Source organism: Mycteria americana, chromosome 11 (assembly GCF_035582795.1).
Source record: "Mycteria americana isolate JAX WOST 10 ecotype Jacksonville Zoo and Gardens chromosome 11, USCA_MyAme_1.0, whole genome shotgun sequence".
In the NCBI taxonomy this organism is placed as follows: Eukaryota; Metazoa; Chordata; class Aves; order Ciconiiformes; family Ciconiidae; genus Mycteria; species Mycteria americana.
This window is the reverse complement of record NC_134375.1, coordinates 2488358-2510422: the sequence shown is the minus strand read 5'-3', so window position 1 is coordinate 2510422 and position 22065 is coordinate 2488358. Positions and strand designations below refer to the sequence as shown.

Genomic DNA, 22065 nt, shown 5'->3' with positions numbered 1-22065 from the left:
ATTTGAGTGAGACAAGAAGATCAAAGAGAGTGGTCCTAACCTGAAACATGTGGATGGCACTTTTCTGTTGTCGAAAGCTGAATATTCATATTTTATATGAAAGTTTTCGTAACAAATTGTCTAGAAAGCTTGTGATCCCAAGAGGTTTTATATTGTCTTTTGCCAGATAGCCAATCTTTCATTATAATGTGGTTGCAATGTATTTAACTTGAATTTAAAAACAAACAACTCCTCCCTAAAAGCAGCCTTGCCAATAAACTCTGTTGGTGGTCCTAACCCTTGCCGAAGGGAGCACAGCTCAGAGCCGGTGCTTCTCCCAGAAGCTTTGGAGCTCCCCCTGGCATGGCAGCTTTAACCTTTAGTTGTGCTGCCGTTACAGAAAAGCCTTCTTCCATGCCCTTGTACTGAACATCAGAGCTGTAGGGACAGTGTTAGGCCTCAGAAAGCTTTTCTACCTCATCTGCAGAAAGGACTGGAAAATCCTTCAAAGCAAAATGCATCTTAAGTACCTGCAGCTTGGGCTAGTTGGGTCGGTGGCCTTCCAGAGCACTTCTGTCTTAGAAACGGGTACATTTTTCTTCAAATTTTTATAAGGACTCACCTATCTGATGTGGTAAGAGTTTCTGGCTTTCATTTTGGTTTGCAGACACTGCGAAAGTATGTGCCGATACTGTGCTATAGTCATATATACCCCATCTTCCCTCCACCCCTGTTCCTTTTCATTGCAGGTTTATACAGAATGGCAAAGCCACACCAGAAGTCAGATTTTGACCCCATATTTCCAACTGAATGGTAGAGGGGAACAATTCTTCACCTCTCACCCCTGCGTGGCCCTTGTCCTATGTGAAAGCTGATGTCTCGCAGTCATTAGGAAACAGCTGGCAGTTAACAAAGAGTGTTTGTTGACTGGGAGAAGCAGCAAGTTCAAAGTTGAACCTCTTCCCTTGATTAAGAAAGATGCATTCCTTACTGGGGGAGGGATCTGGCTGGTGGCTGGCCACTGCCAAGAACGTGCTGTACTGTTCCACGGTGTCCCACACGTTGCTCCCTTTCTCCTTCCCACAGAGGTCTAGATCAGTTAATCAGTGATGGGGGCAATGGAGGGTGGAAAGTGGAGTAGCAGCTTCTGGACCTTGTAGAAATGCAGCTACTGCTAGGCGCAGAAGCTCTCATCTCATAGGTGTCATCGGAAAGCACGTTATTCTGGAGTTCATGTCTGCATTACGTCAGGTTTCATCTCTGAAGTCTTAAAATGTTTGCATTTTAGTGCTGTAAGAGCGAGGATTTCCCCTTGCATGAGTTAGTCAGGTGTCGAGGTTACGAGTTAGTGGGTTTAAACGTGACCCGGAGCCTGGTGGAGGTAAGGAGGGTCCTTCCCACAGGAACTTGCCTCCTTTCCTGCCTCCAAGATGCTATTTGGAATGTGCGGGATGTGCTGCTTGGTTCATCACAGGCCTTTCTCAGGAAGAGAAGCTTTTTTGGAGGTTAGTAGGAAGAAGTTGCGTCTGATGAGGAAAATGAGGGGAAGAAGATGAGGAGATGCCACTGTCACTTTATTGGGTTGCATGTGGATGCTCCCTAGTGTTGTGTTTTGCTTTTAAAGATCCATTTCACATCCATTTGAGATTGCAGATACAGCATAGAAAGGTGTAATTGGCAAACCCAAATAAAAACAAATTGGATCTCAGCGAGAAGTCACCATTTTAAAAGTGCTCGAGAGACCAACTATTATGCAGAGAGTCCTGCTTCTATGGAGTAGTTTATAAAAGACTTGTTTTGTGTTGATTTACCTTCATGTACATAAATAACAAAATAAATTAGATTAAATCAGCTACATAATTAAAAATCTACATTACAGTCCCTTTTACAGAATGATGGCAGTGTTTATTAGCAGTACAGCCACTGTGCATAGATAGCGTATGACAACTCAGCACTAAGATATTTCTCCTCTTGGCCTGGATCTATTGAAAAACCAAGAGGGGGTAAATTTATCTTTCACTTGTTTTCTCAGTGCTCTCTGACCTTATTTAAATAATCTGTTTTTCATGAGGTGTATCGACGCAGGAAGAAAAAAGCACTGAAAAAAATATCGGCCTAGTGATTTTGGTCTCTGAGCAGGATATAAATATATCCCTTTGATTTCAAGGGTGGAAATGCAGCTGGATTATCGAAACACAGCTGAGGTGGTAACCACACACTTCAGGCTGAGTTCAGGCTGTGAAGCCACCTCTAGACTGAATGCAGTCTATGTAAGCCGTGCTTTTAACGATGTGGCAGTAGTTACCAGAATTGTGCTTGTGTTTGTAGCTCTTCAGCATGCAAGCAGCTCTGTATGAAGTAATTACCTCATACGTGAAGATAAAATTTATGCTTTATTGGGCTGTGAATGTATTTTTCCTTTCTCTGGAAAAAATGGGCAGACTTCTAAGTGAAGATGCAAGGATTGCGCTCATTTTCCTTAGAAATTAATAGGCCACTCAAGAGGGGTGAGAGAAAAACTTTTATTTTAAACACATGCGAACATTAAAAAGCTTGACTCTGCATCAACATTTTGTAGCCTAAGACTATGAACAAACACTGTCCCGTTTGAAGCTATTGGCTAACTCAGCTAATGGAGCACAGTTGTTAAGGTAACAACTGACGTTCGGGGAATACTGTAAAGGACCTTGGTCTTCCTAAGCGTCGTGCTCGTCTGTGCGGGCCTGTACAGTTCGGTGGTGCTCCAAAACCCCTCAGCCACCAAAAGCCTGGTGTTTCAACCACTTGGATCCCTGCTTCTTGGATGATGACTCGGCAAGTTATTTTCTTTGTGCAGCTATGTCCAGACTTTTCTGGCTTTAAGTATATAGACACTTAGTTCCTTTCTTGTGTGCTCCCCCAAGAGGTTTCTGTCACCACAAAGTGCTTTGTATGGATCTTATGATCGACAGCCTCCAGTACAGAACTAATACTGTACACCTATTACTAGCTATTAGTAGGCTGACTTGAACTAGAAACCTGGATAAGGAATTTCAAAATGGAACCATCCTGATACTTTGATCATTCAATTATAATTTGATCGCTAAACACGAAGCACTAAAACCACTTCACTGCTCTGTTTTTCAGTTACTTCTGTTCTCCATCATCTCCTCCCTTATCTAGCTTCCGTTTCCTCAGCCTGAACAGGTGCTGTGTGTAAACGAACATTGGTTTCCAGCTCACGGTTGAATGTTAAAAAAGAAAGAAAATGAGCAGTGGACTCTTATTTACATACAAATAATAAAACCTGTTTGTGGAAAGGTATTGATGAAGTGGTATGTAAAGTTCTGCCTATTTTAATATATTCTTTTACTCAGTTTCAGATGTCTGCTGCAGTAAGTAACTGTAATGAGCCTTTGTGGGAGAGATTAAGAGACTCCTCCACCCTTCATTAGAATTTGCCACCTTATCCCAAATGCTCCAAAACACATTTAAATCACAGAGCTGGAGCTTTTCACAAGTCAGTCCCTTTTCTCTCTCTTCATCTCTGGTTCCAAAGTAAAATATGTTCAGGAATGTAAATTCCTTTAAAATTGGCTGCAGTCTGTAGTTTCCAAGTAGGAAGTGTAGCCAGAGTCCATTGCAGGAGATGGAATTCCAGCTGAGATTTAACTTGTGCCTGTTTCAGGTGCTGCATGCAGGGTGGGGGAGCCTGTCCCAGTGCTGCTGTGGCACACCGTCCTCCCTCTCCAGCTGGTCAGGATCAGAAGGAGAGGTCTCCTTCCTAGCTGTGTACGGAGTGCATGGCTAAGCTGGACCGTGGCTCTGTCTTTCCAGGCGCGTTTGTGTTTGTTTCGAGTGGTGTATACATAAGAGCTTGAGAAGGAAAAGTACTGCCAGTAACTGCAGCTTACAAAAAGCATAAAATGCTGAGATCGCTGAAGAAATAGTTTCTGTAGAGACAGATACAAGCTGTCAGCTAATGAAATGCTAATCTATTCACAACATCCTTATGATTATTTCATACTTTGTAGGAGGCAGATGTTACTTGTTGAATGTTCCCTGTAGGAAGCACTGTCATACTCGATCCCGCTGCGCCTCATACAGGACTTGAGTCAGCAAAGGACTTCAGCACACGTCTAAGTTTCATCAATGCTGCTGAACTAAGGACTTGATGAAATACAAACATGTTCATAGGTATTCTACATATTCAAGGCTTTCTGCTTTAACTTTTAGAAAAGGAGCAGACAGGGCCTGTAGGCTTCCATGGGCACTGGTTCAAACCCTAGCTTAGGCGAAAACATCCACTTCTGCCATAGTTTACAATAATTTGCAAATGATTGCCGTATTTGAAGGTGACTTCAGTAACAGTGCTTGAGAGTATACAATAGAATTGTTAATTTTGAGGAACACATAGGCATGACTTGCTCCTTTTAATTAGCAACATGGAGTTGGAACAAAACATACAAGTTTTGTGTGTGATCTGAGTGGTGTAGATTTGTGACAGGGAGGAATTAGGGAATTAAACGCCTCATGTCATTGTATTTCTCTTGGTATATCATGGCCAAAGGCTCCAATGGGGTTATGCTGAGCTGCACCATGGGAGACCAGATAGTTTGAGCTGGAGGTAAAGTCCGAAATGGGCAAAAAGAGTCACCCAGTACCTCCTGTGTGACACCACAGTAACAGTATCAAACAACGTGCTTCATTTAGAAGTTAAAAACTCAGTTTCCGCCCCAAATCATTAATTTCTTAGGGAACTGAAAAACCTTGTTTCCAAACAGCTCTGGTTCTGATGTATACTGCATGGCAAAAGAGAAATTTCCTGCTGTGCTTCCTCCTAGCGGCTGCTAAATTCCCCTGAAACACTCCGAACATCATTATCAGCCCATTCAAATTAATATTTCCTCCTACGTTTGTAAGGGATAAAATGAAGTTTGTGTTGTTGCTGTTGTCTAAAGTATCCCCCTGAATTTCCTTCGCAATAACTGCTCTGGCACTGGGTGCTTCCTGGAGAATTTAAACCTCCTTGGGGTTAGTGGATCAAGGCAGAACCGTGGGCCATCAACTCTTCCAGCCTGCCATTAATCCAGGAAATGCCCTGGGCCGCAATCATTATTGCTGAAATTCTTGCACAAACACTGATTGCAGAACTTCATAAAGAAAAGCCAAAGGAAATGAGAGAGCTCTTCAGAACATCATAAAATAAATAAACAGTGTAATTTATGATTATAAACCTGACAAGGACTAGTAAGGAGTACAGTAGGATACCCAAATAAGGAGCGCTGGAGCCCTGTAACAACTTTTCTGTTCGTTTTAAGCATCCCTATGCAATAATTAGAAACTGAATGAAACTCTGTGGTTTCCTTCCTCTGATGTTCAGAATTTTTTGGTCAACAATCCTCAGCCCTGTCCAAACAGAGCTGGAGGGCACATATATCACCAGGAACACGTCAGGCTCCTGGGGCGTGCTGCGGGTCGCTGACTGATGCTATCGTGTGATCTCATCTTTTCTTACCTTTTCAAGGTGTGCAAGACTGTTTGGCTAGGGCTGCTGCTTCTGTTGTTAACATACTGTATTCAGTTACTTTGAAAGTTGTGTTGAGAAATGTAGCAGAGAAAACGAGCTGACACCAGCAGCTGGGGATGAGTCAGTAAATTTTCCCAGTTTGTTTCAGTAACATTCTGAATAGAGATGAGCATTCAATTCACAGTGAATAACTTCTCTGATGAATTTTACTGTTTTCTACTTTATGAATTGGTCATGAAGAGAAAGAAAATCTTGGCCTTTTTTTTCCCCAAAATGATTCAAGAGTTTTTCTGTGAGCAATTTCTGGATGGGCTCTCCTAGAGTGCTGCTAAGGGTGCTTATTTTTAGTCTGTGCTGCATGCGGTTGTACTGATCAAAGCGGACCAAGCACTGGTCATCTGTTTGGGATTTTTTTCCAGTTACCAAAGTTGCAAAACTCAAATACCTAAAAGCTCACAACTGCAACCTGAAAGACGAGTGAACTAGGGATTGGCTTCTTCTGACTTTCCATAACCAGTTCCCTCTCGCCTGTTAGCTCTGCCCGTGTGTGTGCAGTGTCTAAACCTGTAATCTGTGCCCCAGTGAAGAAGATATGATTCAGCTACAAATCTACAATCCTCATTTGTGACTTTAAACAAAAGTACAATTTCTACTGTGATTGGTATGAGATCAAATTATGTATTTATACGAGTTGCGCGATTAAGGTGTGTCTAGCGTTGTTAAGCAGCTGAACTCCAAAATGGCACAATAGCTTGGTTGTCCTTGATCAACATTCCCAGTCCAAAACAAAGACATTTTTCACTGCTACACTCTTAAAATTTGCAGCAGCAACATGTCTTGATGGATGGCTGTCCCTAGTATTGCAGTGGGGGTTTGAATAGTTACATTGTGAAAGTGATGAATTTTTTTCTGTAGATAACACACAGAAGTAGGGGGAGCACAGAAGCTCAATTTAGGCCTTACACACACATGCATTTGCCTCTTTATGTTTGTTTGCCTTTTTTTTTCTTTTTTAAAGAAATATTAATTCTATAATTTAGCTACCATTACAACTTCAGCTCAATTTGTAACCGGCTAAGAACATACTGGAAGTTCTTGTGTTACGAAATGCTCGAGTTGCAGCAGATTCAGTGATCCTGCCTAAATTCCCAAGTGCTCTGACAGACAGTCCCTGACTACATCCCCTGATAAACACTATGCCTCTTAATTTTAACTTTAAAATTAAACAGTGCTGGTGGAAATGCTGGCTTTGAAGAAAGGAGCCTACCTAGCCACAAAAAGGAGCATGCAAAGAGCATGCTCTCCCCCAAGATAAAATTCTTTAGATAGGAATTATAAGGGTAATCGGAACCAGGCTTTCCAAAGCCTCAGCTCTTTTGAAAGTTAATAGACAGCATAAATATACTCTGTGCAATATCTGGGGAAGGAAGGTTGAGGAGGAAAATACAGCCAAGACTATGCTGAAGGGCAAGAAACATGCCTACTCTGAGTTACTGTTGTAACTAACGGATGATTGTGTGTGAACTGTTTCACTTTAAACTCAGTGACAGAAGGATAGATCCAAATGAACCAATTTGTAGAAGGCAGGAAGAGAAATTGCTTAGACTTTTAGTTGGTGAAAAAGGTTAAAGAAGTTATTTAGTTGTGTTTTTTTCCTCCCCTCCCTCTTTTCAACCTGGAGCTAATAAAGGATGCTGTCATGGAAACGTTAAAGACCAAACATAGTCTAAATTATCTGACCTCTGGCACAGGTAATACAAGTTTTGATTTACAAGGATTATCCAGGACTAAAGCCAGAGGGAATATAAGGTTGCTATTCATTCACACTTTGAACAAAATCTGCCAAACAATCCTGGCTGAGGTTATGTTGATGTATGTCTCTATTGTACAGTGCATAGTAAAATGAGAACATTCAGTTTGTTTTATCCAGTTTTTCATTGTGCCTTTGGGCAGACACAACTCTCTATATTTTGCCAAGCAAGCCAGCATAAGGAATTTATGAAAAAAGAATAATGTAGGAAACAGAGCGTTTTCAGGTTGAAATGGAAAGCAGATGCCTCCCAAGGAGTGAAGGCAATATAACAGGAACTTGTCCTGGATGAATGGTGGGATGGATTTCTAAAGAGATGCAGGTGACTTCGGAGGAAGTAGGAGAGCATAGAAAAACGCTTTGCTGTATGAAGTTTAAAATGAAGGCAGGTTGCTGCAAGTGTGATGGACCTCACTTACATTACTGTGGTGATGGCATGGCAAATTGAGTCCAGTAGGAATGGAAGAGGATGATGGAAAAGAGGAGAGAAGGATTAGGTACTGGATTGAAGCCATGAGATGTGTGTTGAACTCTCCGCTCAGCCTGTATTTCTCCTGCAGTCTGCTTTTTAGTTATTTCCAATGAGAGGAGCCTAAAAGTCTAATGAGTGCACGTGGGTTAAAGCCCCTTCCCCAGCAATGAGCTAACCGAGGATTTGATCATGGAAACACTCGAGCACTACTCTTGTTTCAGTAAGATTTAGAGTCAAATATGCTCCTGAACACTGAGGCACTTTGAGGAGCCTGCAGGAACCTGCGTGGAATGAACCATACGCTAATTTATCTGGGAACAGGTCCTGAGGAAAGCTGTCATGGTTTAACCCCAGTCGGCAACCAAGCAAAAGCTTAACCAGTCCTAATGATGTAAGTGATAGCTCAGTTTCAAGTGAAAGCAGCTGGCTTTGGGGCTGTGTTGTCACTCTCCCCTCCCCTGTCTTTGCCAAGATAAATGTTTTTCTCCTCTTTACCTTTACTCATTAAAATGTCTTCCTAGCCATCTCAGATAAATCAAGTTAAGAACATGTTACACTGCACAACCAAATGGTGAAATTCAATGAGGGAATTTAATAAAGCCTCTCAGACTGTTGAGAAGATAAGGAATGACAACCTATTAAGGGGTAAATCCACAGTACTCTTTTTTTTTTTTTTTTTTTTTATGATTCTTTATTAAAGCTTTGAATGATGAAGAGATTGGCGCAGAAAAAAGGCCCACTGGAAATAGGTATTTTTCAGTATTTGAAGAACTCCATCAAGTTAATTGTTATTCTGTGAAGTTCTTCATTATTTGCCATGATACATGGTTTTGTGTTCTCAGGCAGGTATTTGATAAGGAAATACAATACTTTTTCTCCAGTGTGAGCAAACAATTCTTGTGAAATGTATGTGCTGGGCTCATTGCAGGTCTAGATACCCCTTCCTTCAAAAGGAAAGACAGACATATATAAAACTATAAATATATTTTCACGTTTTTTTTTGTTTTTTTATACAGGAGTGAGAAACAAGTCATAAGCACTGAGTAGACATGAAGAGCAGCACTCTGCTTTATCCCTTCCTTGGCCATGTGTGCTCATGGAAAGGTGATGGAAACTGCTCCTGTTCTGCTCTAATACCATTTCTGGTTTTTCTCCACTCATTTCTGGTGGGTGAGGATGGTTGCAGCAGGTGAGGGCAACCTATCCCACCGGATCAGCTTTTATACCAAATAACAGCTTGCTTTTTATATGTGAAAAGGTGCTAGTGTACTCCAGTACCTCAGGAGTCGGCCTTCATGCTTTTCTGCTTGGGAAGTTGTAATCCGCCACAGCTATTGCTGGGGAGACTCATTAACTGCTCTCAGAGGCCGGTTCGCTAACCCGACGTGTTGCAGGCTGCTGCCGCCTTCATGCAGGCGATGCTGGGCTGCGAGGCTGCTCCACCGAGCTCTGTGGGGTGGCGACTTGTGCCAGCTCAGGACGGACTTGGGCAGTTTCTGCAGTTGCTTTTTTCAAAATTATGTTGTAGCTTGAGAATCACAGCTGTCAGCTTCCCATGTGGATGAGCAATGAGATCCTCAAAATGAAGATGCCTCTTAATGGAGTGCCTCATTTCTAGAAGGTTCCGCATCAAAATTAACCTTAGTGCACAAACTCATTTCCTTGCAAGATCCTGTGTTGTTTGTTGGTTTTTAGTTCCCTCCCCGCCCCCCAAGAGTAAGTACTATAGTTTTGGGGAAGATAAATTATTTTTGTCAGGTATAGGAACTGAATAGCATGCTTCATCATGGCAACAAGAGCTCAGCTCAGTTATGGAGGTATGAACGTTGCCTCCTTTGCATGTGAGTGCCGATCCAGCAATGAACAGCTTAAATTAAAGCCAGCAGTGAAGAGATGTAGGGGCCTGGGGCTGACAACATCACACTGCCCCTGAAGTGCCAGTCTTCCCCGCGATTCATGCTTCGTCTGGACCACAGTGCACTGACTTTCCCTGGCTAATAGGTAATCTTGCTTGGGAATAACACCAGTTTTGAACTTTACCTATATCTTGGATCAAACGGTTATATCCAAGCCCCTGCACTGTGTCTGCCTACATGGGTCTCTGTAGATAAAAATGACTATATAAGACTCTTTAATGCGTCATGGCTCCTATAATAATTTTAGCAGAAAGGCAAATAATTGTTTATTTTAACTGAATGAAGTCTTGGTACTGTTAAAGCTGATGGCCAGGATTTAACCCATCACTTGCGACTTGTGGGTGGAAGGCTTGGATGGATTGGTTAGTGTGATGGGTCAGTGCCCACTGCGTGCTTCATGTGAGGAAGTGCTGGAGTCTTAAGGATTGTCTGTGTTCTGCTTAGACAGAAGAAACATTTGGAACGGGAGATTGGTGGATAAAACATGCCTAATAGCTCAGTCAGTGAGTCAATGCATTTGCTCAAAGAATGGGTATTTGCACAACAGGAGTTAGTCAATTGATGCAAATGTTCTGCAGAGCTGCAAAACTAAAGTGAGAATGGAAGTAAGCAATGAAATCAGAGGTGTTAAACCGCTTACATGTTCTGAGTGGAAATTCAGGTGAAGCTGGAATCAGTGAAACTTTAGTGTCAAAAGAGCTCTGGCAAGAAACTGAAATATTCTGTCCCTTCTTGACCAGTCATAGAGCTGGCTGATGTTTTATCACTCTCGAACCATAATTTGTGAACACTGGGAGGAAAAAAAGGGAGGAGGGTTTTTGAAAATCCCTGTTGTCTCCTTTGCTCTTCTAAACAATTTCTGGTTCACTGTGTGAGTGGGAGGAAATAATTTAGCAGCCTTTAACTGTGGTTTTTCCTCAGTGTGATGTTTGAGCTTCAGCTAAACTTTTTAAAATACAACCACCCCCGCCCCCACCCCCCGATTTTTCTAGCTGAAAGATGAAATTCCTGGGTAGCAGCATGTAGAAGCTGTGTGGACATCATGTGGCTATGGAAAACCTCGATGTGACCCTGAGTCAGTGGGAGGCCATCCCACTGCTAGTCACGTTTGGACCAGGCACTGAGACAACATGAGGCTTTAAGGCACAGGCAAGGATGAGTTAAAGTTCTCTGGGAGGAAAATGCTTCTCTGAATATTTGAATTAAATTTTAAATGTCTCTAAAAGACAATACACAAACTTTTGAGATTGGGCCAAAATGTACTTCAGTTCATATCTTCAGAGTGATGTAGAGTGATAATTGTAGGAGATAAGTTACTAAATTGAAAACAAGTGAGGAGACATGATGCTGGTTTATAGTATAGCCTGAAATAAATTACTTTTTTTTTCCTAGTGAAGAAATTCATAAATAGCAAATTATCTGTTAACAGGTGTCTTGGTAAATGACTCTCTGAAGTGTCAAAGATGAACACAGTGTAACAAATATTCAGGATTATGGTATTCTCAAATAAAATGACTTTGTTTTCCATGAGCAGATGCAAATCTACTTCTAAATCTGCTAATATCGTGAAAGCCCCAAATAAACAAAGCTCTGTTTGAATGTTTAAGTATTTCAAAGTCTCTTATACATACAGCTTAAAGTCTCCATCCAGCGTAGAAGCTATGTGATCTTCAGTCTTGTGCAAGTATCTAGTTGTATATATTTGTTCTTGCTAATGTATAATCAAAATATCATAAATCCATGCTAATGACTGTGAGTCCTATTATGAATTATTCAGTTTTTCTAATTCCTGATTGAGATAAAATGCAATAGTTTGTTCATTTTATTATAACTGCATTCTAGATTTAATTATTCATAAGATCATAACAAAAGGCAATATATTTTGTAAATATGACTGCTTAATAGTATGGCACTTCAGTACAGCAACCTGATATTGAATCTTTAGTGAGGAACGAGTAATTCATTTTTATTTGAATTATAAATCATGTAGATTACTGCAATATAGATTAGTAAATTCTGCTGTATTCTTGTGTTTTAAACCTAGCAATACTGTAGCAAGAAATGTGTTTCGGCACTTGTTAAAATGAATGGAGTTTTCACCAAGGGACTGAATTAAAACTATGTTGAGAAACTGTTTTATAGCAATGTTTTGTAATTAGCTGGTACCAGGTGTATTTCCTGCCTAGTTTAACTGCGTGTATCATCACTCTCATGTCATATAGCAGCTCTTACGCATAATCCTGCTTTCAAGACTCAAGTATATTTTTAACATTGTTAGTATGCTGCATAAAATGAAAGCATTGCATAGACTGAAGTCCAGTTGCAGTTCGCTGTGGTGCTACGTGCCCTTGTGTGTGAGCGTGAATGTGGCAATGTTGGAGGATAGAAACGGCTCCAGTCATCCAAACCCCTCTGCAGCTGGGCTGCGCAGGGTGAGGGTGCCATGGCTTCAAGCCTGTTTTGGCTTGTCTCTCCCTGAAGCCTTAAAGAAAACAAAGTAAAATTTACAAAAGTGTGAAGTGCACCCTCTTTCCCCCCTCGTGCCTTTTTTTTTTTTTTTTCAACGTATAAATGAGGACTTAGAGGTAAGCTGTCTGTGCCATGATCTCGTCTGCAGTCCTTACTGTGCATGTGATTTTTTTCTGCATCATTCACCTGCCATAACGCCTCTCCCCTTCTCTGTGTAACCTAATGGAGTCACACAACTGGAGTTTGTGGACACGAAAAGGATGGGGTTTGGCCTGGAAGCCCAACTCTCCCTCTTAGTGTCAACTTAGTGTCAAAACTATTCCTGCTTTCTTGGAGTTACTGTTGATTGATGAAAAAGTCAAAAAATGCGGAAGGGCTGGGGCAGAACAGCAGTCGGGTGGCAGGTGGTGCGGGGTTTGATGCTCCAGGCCACAAGGCTGCTGCTGGTTTGGGCAGACGTGGCTGCAGCTGTGAGGAGCCGTGTCTTGTCCCTTGCTGTAATCTCCTCCCCTCACCCGTCCATCCGAGTCTGTGGTGAAGAAGGTATTTTTCCACAGCCCATTTTCCCTTTTCAGTGAAAAACATAATTAAAAAGTTGAAATATATTTACCAAGAAGAGTGGTTTGGAAATGCTTTGTGTTCCCATCCGCCCCCAGGGGTGGGCTCCATGTTGGAAGCGAGGTTCGCGCAGGACTGCTGCGCAGCCGGGAGTAGAGCGCGAGGCAGCAGCCCCTGCAGAGCCCCCCTCACCTCTGCACGTGGCTCACCCGCAGGAGGAGCGGGGACAATCCTACCTATCCTTGGTACCATGCCTTAATCGTGTTGCAAGGCTATCCCCCAAAGGGTGTTTCATCTGGCTACTGGAGTGGTCAACGCTGCTCAGCCAAATCAAACTCGGGTCCCTTAAGGCACCGCTATAGAGTGCGTGAAATGAACCCTATCGGGGGTGAACGAACACAGAAGGAAACAGAATTTGGTAATTTTTCTCCCATGAGATCTTGGTCAGTCATGGGACATGTATTCTTTCCTTCTTCCCCTCTTTTTCCCTCCTGTTAGATACAGTTTCTTAAAGTTGTTTTCTTATGAGCAGACATTTCATGATCGCAAGCACTATGTTTTGTGTGTGTTTAATTTTTCTAGTTGCTTTTTATAAAGCAAGCCATGCTGGTGGTGAGAACTTTCCAGTTTGTAAAATGTAATATTATCTCCTAAATTAACTGTAATGAGTACAAAGGAATAGTCTTCTATTGAGGAGGTTTGTATTACTTGTGTAAGTGCCGATATTTTTTAACATTGAAGACAGCACTACACTTCACTTAAACTTCTTACCCTTGATATCTAATGACTACTTAGCTCTGCAAGACACTATGTAAAGTTCTTCTACTATTGTTTGAAACATAGCATAAATGCTGTAAATACATGACAGCAGAAATGTGCTGGTAACGTAGGCTGTCTCTGTTTCTTCTGAATTATGCAGCCTGGATACCCAGATGTTTTGAATTGTAGCCATTTCTAAAAATGTCTCACTTACAGTTAAGTGTTACAATTTTGCAAAGAAAAATTATTTGGCTTGATACCATATACCAAATGCAGACAAAAGAAAGGATTCTGTTAACTTTTTCATCAGATCTGGCCTATTGGAGAAGCTGCCATCTAACACTGCTGTCAACATGCAGGCGGAGAGGGTCCTCAGTTCCGATGGGATGACTGCAGAGTCTCTCCAGAATGCAATTCCCTGACAGGTCAAAATTGTGCAAGGCCAGTCGAGCAGAGCCTGGCTTCCAAATGTTTTGTTTTGTTGCCGAGTCTCGATGGGAGAGCACCGCACCTTCAGCAGTGCTGTTCTGCAGCAATGGCATTTTTCCTAAAACTTTTGTAGTGAAAGAGGTTCCCTGCTCCCACTGTAAGCAGAACTGATTCAGGAGGGATTTACCTAAAAACTGGCTAAAGGATCTTGAAAATACATTGTTCTGCAGTGTGGGTTGCTGGGTGTTGGTCAGGGAGTGCTCAGATGTGGAGCTACCCAAGGTCCATTGCACCCGCACATCTCCTACAACTCAACTTTAAGGTGGTTTTGTCTTGTTTTCTCTTAATGGTAACACCAAACCATGCCAGAGACTGGCCTGGAAGGATGAATAAAATGCACAAAATGTTCCTTATATCCATATAAATGGCTTTGAAAGGAACTGGAGCACTTCTGATGAGCCAATGGAGCTGCTCCAACTCATCAGCACAGGGCCATTGATTCTTTGTGGAGAAAGCAGAGCCCTGTGGTCTGATAGACCATCTTTTTTATGTGTATTGACATGTATATCAATACCGTGAAATCACAGCCCCCAAGCATTTGTAATGCACCTCATGTCTCTCTAAAAGGCATCTCTTAATAATTTTCCTACCTGATATCTGTGTAACTGTTCCCAAAGCAGATGGCTCCTGCTGCGGACCCGTTAGCTGGTAAGGGGGAGACCACGTGCTTTGTGTGCTGGAGCCCATCCACTGCCTGAGCAGTCGCAGGAGAAATCTCCCTCATGACGCAGCACAGCACTTGCCAGCTGCTGCCGCAGAGCAGGCTCCTTGCGCTCCAGCGTGAGTTTAGTTGGCTTATGTTGGTGTTTGGTTGGTGTTTGCACCCTAGTAGCATGGCAAATGTCCCATCATGAAGTAAAATTCTGTACAGACTCCAAAAAATACTGTTTCTGCCCAGTCTGATGTGACCCAAGTCTGTTCTACACAGTAGGTATGTAGTATATTGCAAATCCACTAGTTTAAGTTGTATTTCACTGTAATTTTCACTGAAAATTTACATCTTAAGTGGAAATCCGCAAGGAAAAATGTAAAACTAGTGCAGCATTCTACATGTGCATCTCTTTTACTGCATCCTAATGCCAGTGTTTTACATGAGATCATTAGCAGAGTCAGAGTTGTGTCTCTCAAACCCTTTTCATTATTGTTTTAAACCAGCTGAACCCTCGAATTCAGCCGCAGGGCACTCTAGGTATATGTACTCTAAGTAATTCTGAGGAGTAAAATTTCTTAATTTATCATATGGAAACAATTTCCTAATGCTACATATGTCAAACCTACTAAAAGCACCCTTGCTAAATACTAAGAACTTTAAGGGACCATGACAGGGAATATGTTTCAGTTTGTTGTTACTCATCGGTGAAACTTCATATGTACAATTTGGTGTAAGAGAACTACAGAGGCTTGTGTGTGCCATATGTCAAGCTTGGGTACACTCTGTGTGCTGTATTTCATTTGTTGTGAACTTTACTTGGACACCTTCACGCGAGCCCAGCTAGTGGTAGTGAAGGCACCGTTACAGCAGCATAGTGACTTATTAAATCAACTTGCGTTAAGTGGCCAAGCGTGATTTTTCAGGGTTTTTTTTTGTTCAGAGATGTCAAAGGTGGAGTTGTCTTCAAACCAGTTATGTCTTTTAATGTATTTAAAACTGTAATTTGCTTCTGCTGTTCCTCCCTGAAATACATTACGAGGTGATCGGTTATGTCAAGATACTGCAGGTATCAGTTGCTTCTTTCTTTTTTTGCATATAACCAAATTAAATGTGGAAAGAAAAGAAAGAAGAAAAAGCTCAACTATTGTTATTTTAAAGATCTTCTCAATTAAGAAAACAGAGCTAAACCCAATCCATTCCATACAAAAAATTCTGGGTGTATGTTTTATACAGGTTCCACAAAGGAGTTGATTGAGAGCTGCTGTGGAGCTGGACAACAGTGGGCTATAGACAACGGGGAGTGCACAGAAATCCCTGTAAGTGGAATGGATGGTGATATTTGCAGGTACGTAAGGCGAAACCAAGCATTTTAGATTAAGATCAAGAGCAGCCCTTTAGAAGAAATCAAATGATTGTACAGTTCGTGGCATGTCCGGGAGACTCGGAACTGTTTCATTCATTGTATAAATTATTGGTAGACTGGCAATGTATCATGGCAAATTAGAAAGCAGGCTTTCCCCCTCCCTTTCCCCAAAACCTAATCTAAACAAAAGCCTTTTAAGGTTTCTTTTCCTCTCTCACGTGAGCAGAGCACAAATTTTTGTTTCCTAGTTTTCTGCACATCTGCGGAGTTGCAGATAAATAGAAGGGCAGAGTTTGTCTTCCTTTTGGCAAGTGCTAAATGCAATGATTATCCATATCATTAAATGATGTGTTTATTGTCCCGTATGAATGGCTGCTGGTTCCGATGTCTGTGTTCAGCTGGGGGGGCGACCATACGCCTTGATAATGCTGCTGGTATCAGTGGCATCTGGTCTGAGTGAGGGTGCCAGATTCAAACTGCGCAGCAAGAAAAGAAGAACGGGTGCAGAGTAACGTGGACAACATATTACGCTAGCTGCAATTCATCCCATCTCTCTCTCCTCCTCCCTAGTCTGAAACAGGCCTTAGGGAGGGATGAAGGCAAAGTTATCTGAGACTCACAGGGTGCAACATAAGCCAGATGGATTTCTCTAAGAGTGAGCCCAACATTTGCAGCATTAATAAGTTTGGCATAAGCGGTTTTATCAAAGTTAGTATCATTGCACCTTTCTGAAGTTACCGGGAGATTAAAATCCCCCCCATTGGGATCTGGCATGACATAACTGACACATACCAACTGTCTATGAAGTAAAGACAGATTGAAAAATTCCAACCTTGGCCTAAGTAGGTGCAAATCCAATACATTAATGAGTTGCACCTGCACATCTGAGGCTGGGTTTAGATGAAAAGGCCAGATCCTAAATGTTTCAGTCCCTGTGAATCTATTAGGATTTGAAAGAATAAGAGATCAGGAGTTCAGTTGTTTTACTTTCAAAATTTCAGTTCTGTCCCTGTTTTAAAGATTTAAAACCACCTGTAAATATTCTGTGTAAAGAAAACGTTTCATGTAAAAAAGTATTCAAAACTGTGGCCTCAGAACCTTGAAAGCATAGACAAAAACTTACTGCTCCCACTGGGAGATGTGCTAGTGTGCCGAGCCCGTCGCCATGCACATATCCAAACCTCAAGTGCACCGTTTTGTGTGCCAGAATGCCTGCAAGTAACGCAAGCTCCCAAGAGGCTGCCACGAACTCAACTCCGTCTCTAAAGATTTTAGAAAGGAGAAGATAGATACTAAGTGTACAAATTAGTTACTGTTCTGCCAGGATAGTTGTCTATAAGTACTTGGGTTTGACAAGTGACCATCGCTGCACTGAAGGATTGATTTTTTCAGCTGAGGCAAATGAATGAAGCCTCCCCTGTGTCTGCTGAGGCTGTAGATGGTTTATATAGAGGTTGCAGACTGAGGCGTCTGTTGTTTCCAAATGCCATTTTGGGGTTTCCAAGTGGCAAAAACTTAAATGTTAAAGCTACTTGTATCTTGATGGCTCTGGACACTCGTGTACCGACTTGGCCTATCGCTGTGTAGTGACCCACAACGCTAACTGCAGGATGGGAACCGGGACTGTCTAAAAGAGATCATGCGTAGTAACTAGATGAACGAACTTAAAATAAAGCAACTTACAGGAAATCCTTAGATAGTCAATTGATAGCCAGATGTAAAAATACTCCCAGAGCTTGTACCACTGGCTGTATCAGAAATAGGATGTTAGGCTAGATGAAATCTCATCTGACCCAGTATAGAGGTTTTTATCTCATCATTGATATGTGTTTTATCCTAACACAGCAATGTTTATCTGGGTGGCATTTACATCAGCTGTACAAGCATGAATCCTGCTTTTTGCTGACAGTCGGTGTCCCAATTAGAGACTCACATCAGTTTACATTGACATCATTTCACTGATCTTAGCTCATTAACGCTTTCCCTAAAGCAGAAATGTTCTGAATCTTCTTTGAACCAACAGCTCATTTATCTGGTCTGCGAAGAGTAGGTTTGTGAAGAGGAAACAAGAGAATGTGGTTAACACTGTTTGTTCCCAGTTCCTTTTCTGGTAATAGAGTAGCCAAAATTGAGCTGTGCTGATAGTTAAAGAAATATTAACATAAAAAATGGCCAGTGATAGTCCAGTACTCCAGACAATACTGTTTCTACTCTGTATTTCATACCTGAAAGGAATTTCTCATGGCTAAATGTCACATTTCAGAAGAATATTAATCTTCAGAGATTTCAGTGATATACTGAAATCTATTTTTATACTGATATACCGAAATCTAATTTTAATACGGTAAACACTTTGCACATATAAAAAGGCTTCTAGTAGCATTTTGTCATTTCTACAAACGATAATAACTTTCAGTTAGTTGGGGTTTTTTAAGTTTTTTAATGAAATTTTGGATGTCTTACATAAGCAATAATAGTCAAATTACTGGTACTTGAATATATTTGGGTAATAACCAGTCATTGCTCAAGAAATTGTGTTTCTCCAGTTGGCAATTAACACTGGATTAACTAACTTCCCTGAAAACAAAGCACACGGAGGTGGTAATCCCCTTCTGTAATCAGACCACTGCTTCCTGGTGACACCTCTCTTACGCTACCCAGCATAAAAATATTAACGTAAAGCTGACACAATGGGCCATTGGTATCAGGAAAGTGGCCAAATGGCTGTCACTGGCTGGTTTCTACTGGAATAAGAGACATCTCTTTCCTTCCCCCCCCCCCCCCTTTTTTTTTTTAATTGAAGCATGAGGATGAAAGCTGTGAATTGGAAATACATTCTTCTCAGAAAGTAAAAGGTTTTGTTTCCTATGACAACTGTATTTTATTGCAGTAATAATGGTATCTGACTGACAAAAGTTGTTTGCTTGCAAATATCTCTGTTGCAGGAGAATTGCTTTGCTGTGAGGCACTGGCTGTTAAAATGCATCAACCTCCCGTTCATCGTTACCAGGGTACCCTATAAGGCGTGTGCCCTGTGACAATGCGTCAGCAACAGATAGTTAGACATGAAGGTTATTCTTGGAAAAAGAAAAACTTTGCTTAATTCCTTCATGCCACCAAATCTGTCCAGAACAGAAATTTACCCTTACTCGTAACATAATGTATTATTTCGTCTGAGTTTTAACATGTTGCTCTGTGTCACATATGCCCAACCTACAGGTCATGTACTCAACATAACCCCCTCAGGAGAATTCCTGTGGCCTGCAGCTCTCAGTCCTCACCCTTCCCTACCATAGGGGCCCTTCCCTATCCCAGGACCAGACACGCACCCTTCCTGGGGTGCTTGCTGCTGGTCTCCATGCTGCGTGGACTGAGAGACAGGGCCATGGAGTAAAGCCAAAGGGACTATGGGATTTTGTCTGCCCTTTTGTATATGAATGAAAGAAACAGGTACCTCTGATGGGGCGGGAGGGAAATCCACTATAGACTTTAAAATAGTAGGGAAGAGTATTTTATTATTTCAATAAACATCTATTAAATTTCATTTAGGAATTTGCCATTTAGATTTTTAATCTGTTTCATTTCAACCTCAGTGAATCTTGTTAAAATGTTTGATTTGAACAGCCATATATAGGAAAGGTACGTTCCCAAAGTACTTCATATGCAGTGATCAAATCACCCATAACCTTCTCTTTGATAACCGAAGTTAGAGGAAGGCTTAAATTCTGGGTTACAATCTGCGGGGCTATAAAGGAGAGTTTATAGGGGTTTTGTGATGTGATACTTTCCTTAAGTCCTGTCGAGAGCTTCAGTCCTCTGACTGGTGAAGAAGTAAGTGTGTACAGGTGCGTTTCCCTTTCCCCACTTTCCAGGGAAGAAGGTTTCTGTCTGTTTTCTGTTTCTGAAACCTTCTGAAGACTTCTGAGAAGCAAAACATGGGGAAGAGGGACTATTGCACAAATATAGATGAGCTGTAAGGGATATTGGTGACCAGACTTGGAGAGACAGTGACCTAAACACAAGACTTCTTGAGCATTTATCAGTGCATCTTTTTATTAGAAATGAGGAAAAAATATGTCCTGCAAAGGTCAGTGGTACCATCTGTATTATATTAGTATTGACACACATGTCAAAGAGGGATCAAATATGTGGAATGTATTGTGAATCCAATAGGTCTGGGGGTTTTTGCATCCTATCCTGATGTCTTCTCAATGTCAGTGAACACTTGACCTCCGTGATCCTTTGCAGAATTGCTCAGAAGCAGTGTTGCGTCTCTACCGTAAAGGAGAACAGCTGCCTGGCTGGCATGATTGCTGCGAAGGAAGGAGATGTGTGCGGACCAGAGGAAAACGATCCCTGTGGAGGATCATCCTATAAGGTAAGTTGCTGTGATGCTTTGTCATGGTTTAAACCCAGTCAGCAACTAAGCACCACACAGCCGCTTGCTCACCTCCCCCCCTGCCCCGGTAGAGAGAATTGGGGAAAAAAGTAAAACCTGTGGGTAGAGATAAAGACAGTTTAATAGGACAGCAGAGGAAGAGAAAATAATAATAATTAATAATAATGATAAACGAATGTACAAAAGAAGTGATGCACAATGCAATTGCTCACCACCCGCTGACCAATGCCCAGCCCGTCCCTGAGCAGCGATCGCTGCTCCCCGGCCAACTCCCCCAGTTTCTATGCGGCGCATGAGGCCATCTGGTCTGGAATAGCCCTTGGGCCAGTTGGGGTCAGCTGTCCCAGCTGTGCCCCCTCCCAGCTTCTTGTGCGCCCGGCAGAGCATGGGGAGCTGAAAAGTCCTTGACCAGTGTAAGCACTACTTAGCAACAACTAAACCATCAGTGTGGTATCAGCATTATTCTCGTACTAAATCCAAAACACAGCGCTATACCAGCTACTAGGAAGACAATTAACTCTATCCCAGCCGAAACCAGGACAGGCTTCTATAGGTTTTGTTCCGAATGTGAGGTGTCCTCATTTCCTGCATTTAGCAGTAGTTTCTTCATACATTATTATGGAGCACAGAAAATCATAAAGTTGCAGGAACGTGGCAGGGAAATGACGCTGTTTGTGTTTAGGTTTCAATTGCCTGGTGATGCAGCCCCTTTTAAAACTTCACAGTAATGTTGTTTTGAATTATTTCCATCTCCATTTTTAAGATTTAACTTGCTGTATTACTTTTGCTTCCTCACTTTGGAAGTAGCTGAAAAGACCATTTTAGTTTTTATATCTATGATGTAGAAGAATTTAGAAAATGATAGGGCAAACTTAATCGAAGATGTAATGTAATGCCATTACTGAACAGTTTGCTTGGCTACAGTGTTGAATTGCAGCCTTATTTCTCAGTTAAACAAAACGATGGACTAGAGGAACAAGCATTTTAGATGATGATGGAAGCTTTTGTTCATAAATAAAGGCAGACCATTAACGAATGGTTCAAATCACAAATCATGAGCCACAGCCTCAGCTTATATAAATGAGATTTGCTTTATGAGAATCAGTGGAGCCAAACCAATTTAAACCAGTTTGAAGATTCAGCATCTTGCTTGCTCGCTTGTCTTGTTTTTACCAGAAGGGTGCATTTCAGAATTCATTTCACTCTGATAATAATTTACATAGCTATATCTAAGCTTAAGTGCAGCTTCCGTTGTCTCAGCAGGAAACTGATTAGTTCTGTCTGTTTTTATACATCGGTGATTCTTGCAGATAATTGTTCACTGGAAAAGCAAAATACATGGATGTCTACTGCGGAGTTTAAAGTTTAATTAGCTATGCCAATTTGTCATTTTCAGAACTATTATTTACCTGGGTCTGGAGTCTACTGTTAGAATAAAAAGAATTTGTGCATTTGAGAGCAGACATTAATATTTTGCAGTATGACAGAGTTGTTATTCTTACGTTTCCACCGTGGGTCTTTTGCATGCCAGACAGAGCGCAAGCCGTAGAGTAAGTCTTATCACATATGCCATTCCTCGGGAGGAAGTGGAGAGGAAAAACTTCATCATTCCTGTCTGAACTGAAACAAGTTACACAATACTCTCGTGGAATAGCTCCTTGTGCCAGTTCCAACGTAATGCTTTCCTTCA

The 22065-nt window shown here is 41.6% G+C and overlaps 1 protein-coding gene across 3 annotated transcripts in view; it reads left to right on the top strand.

Moving 5' to 3' along the window:
- FBLN2 (fibulin 2) overlaps positions 1–22065 on the top strand; it is a 97202-nt gene that overhangs the window by 43431 nt on the left and 31706 nt on the right. For all 3 annotated transcript variants that reach the window (XM_075513721.1, XM_075513719.1, XM_075513720.1), the window contains exons 3-4: positions 15847–15958; positions 20225–20354. In XM_075513721.1, the coding sequence (XP_075369836.1) occupies positions 15847–15958; positions 20225–20354 (242 nt within the window). The remainder of the gene's footprint in view (positions 1–15846; positions 15959–20224; positions 20355–22065) is intronic.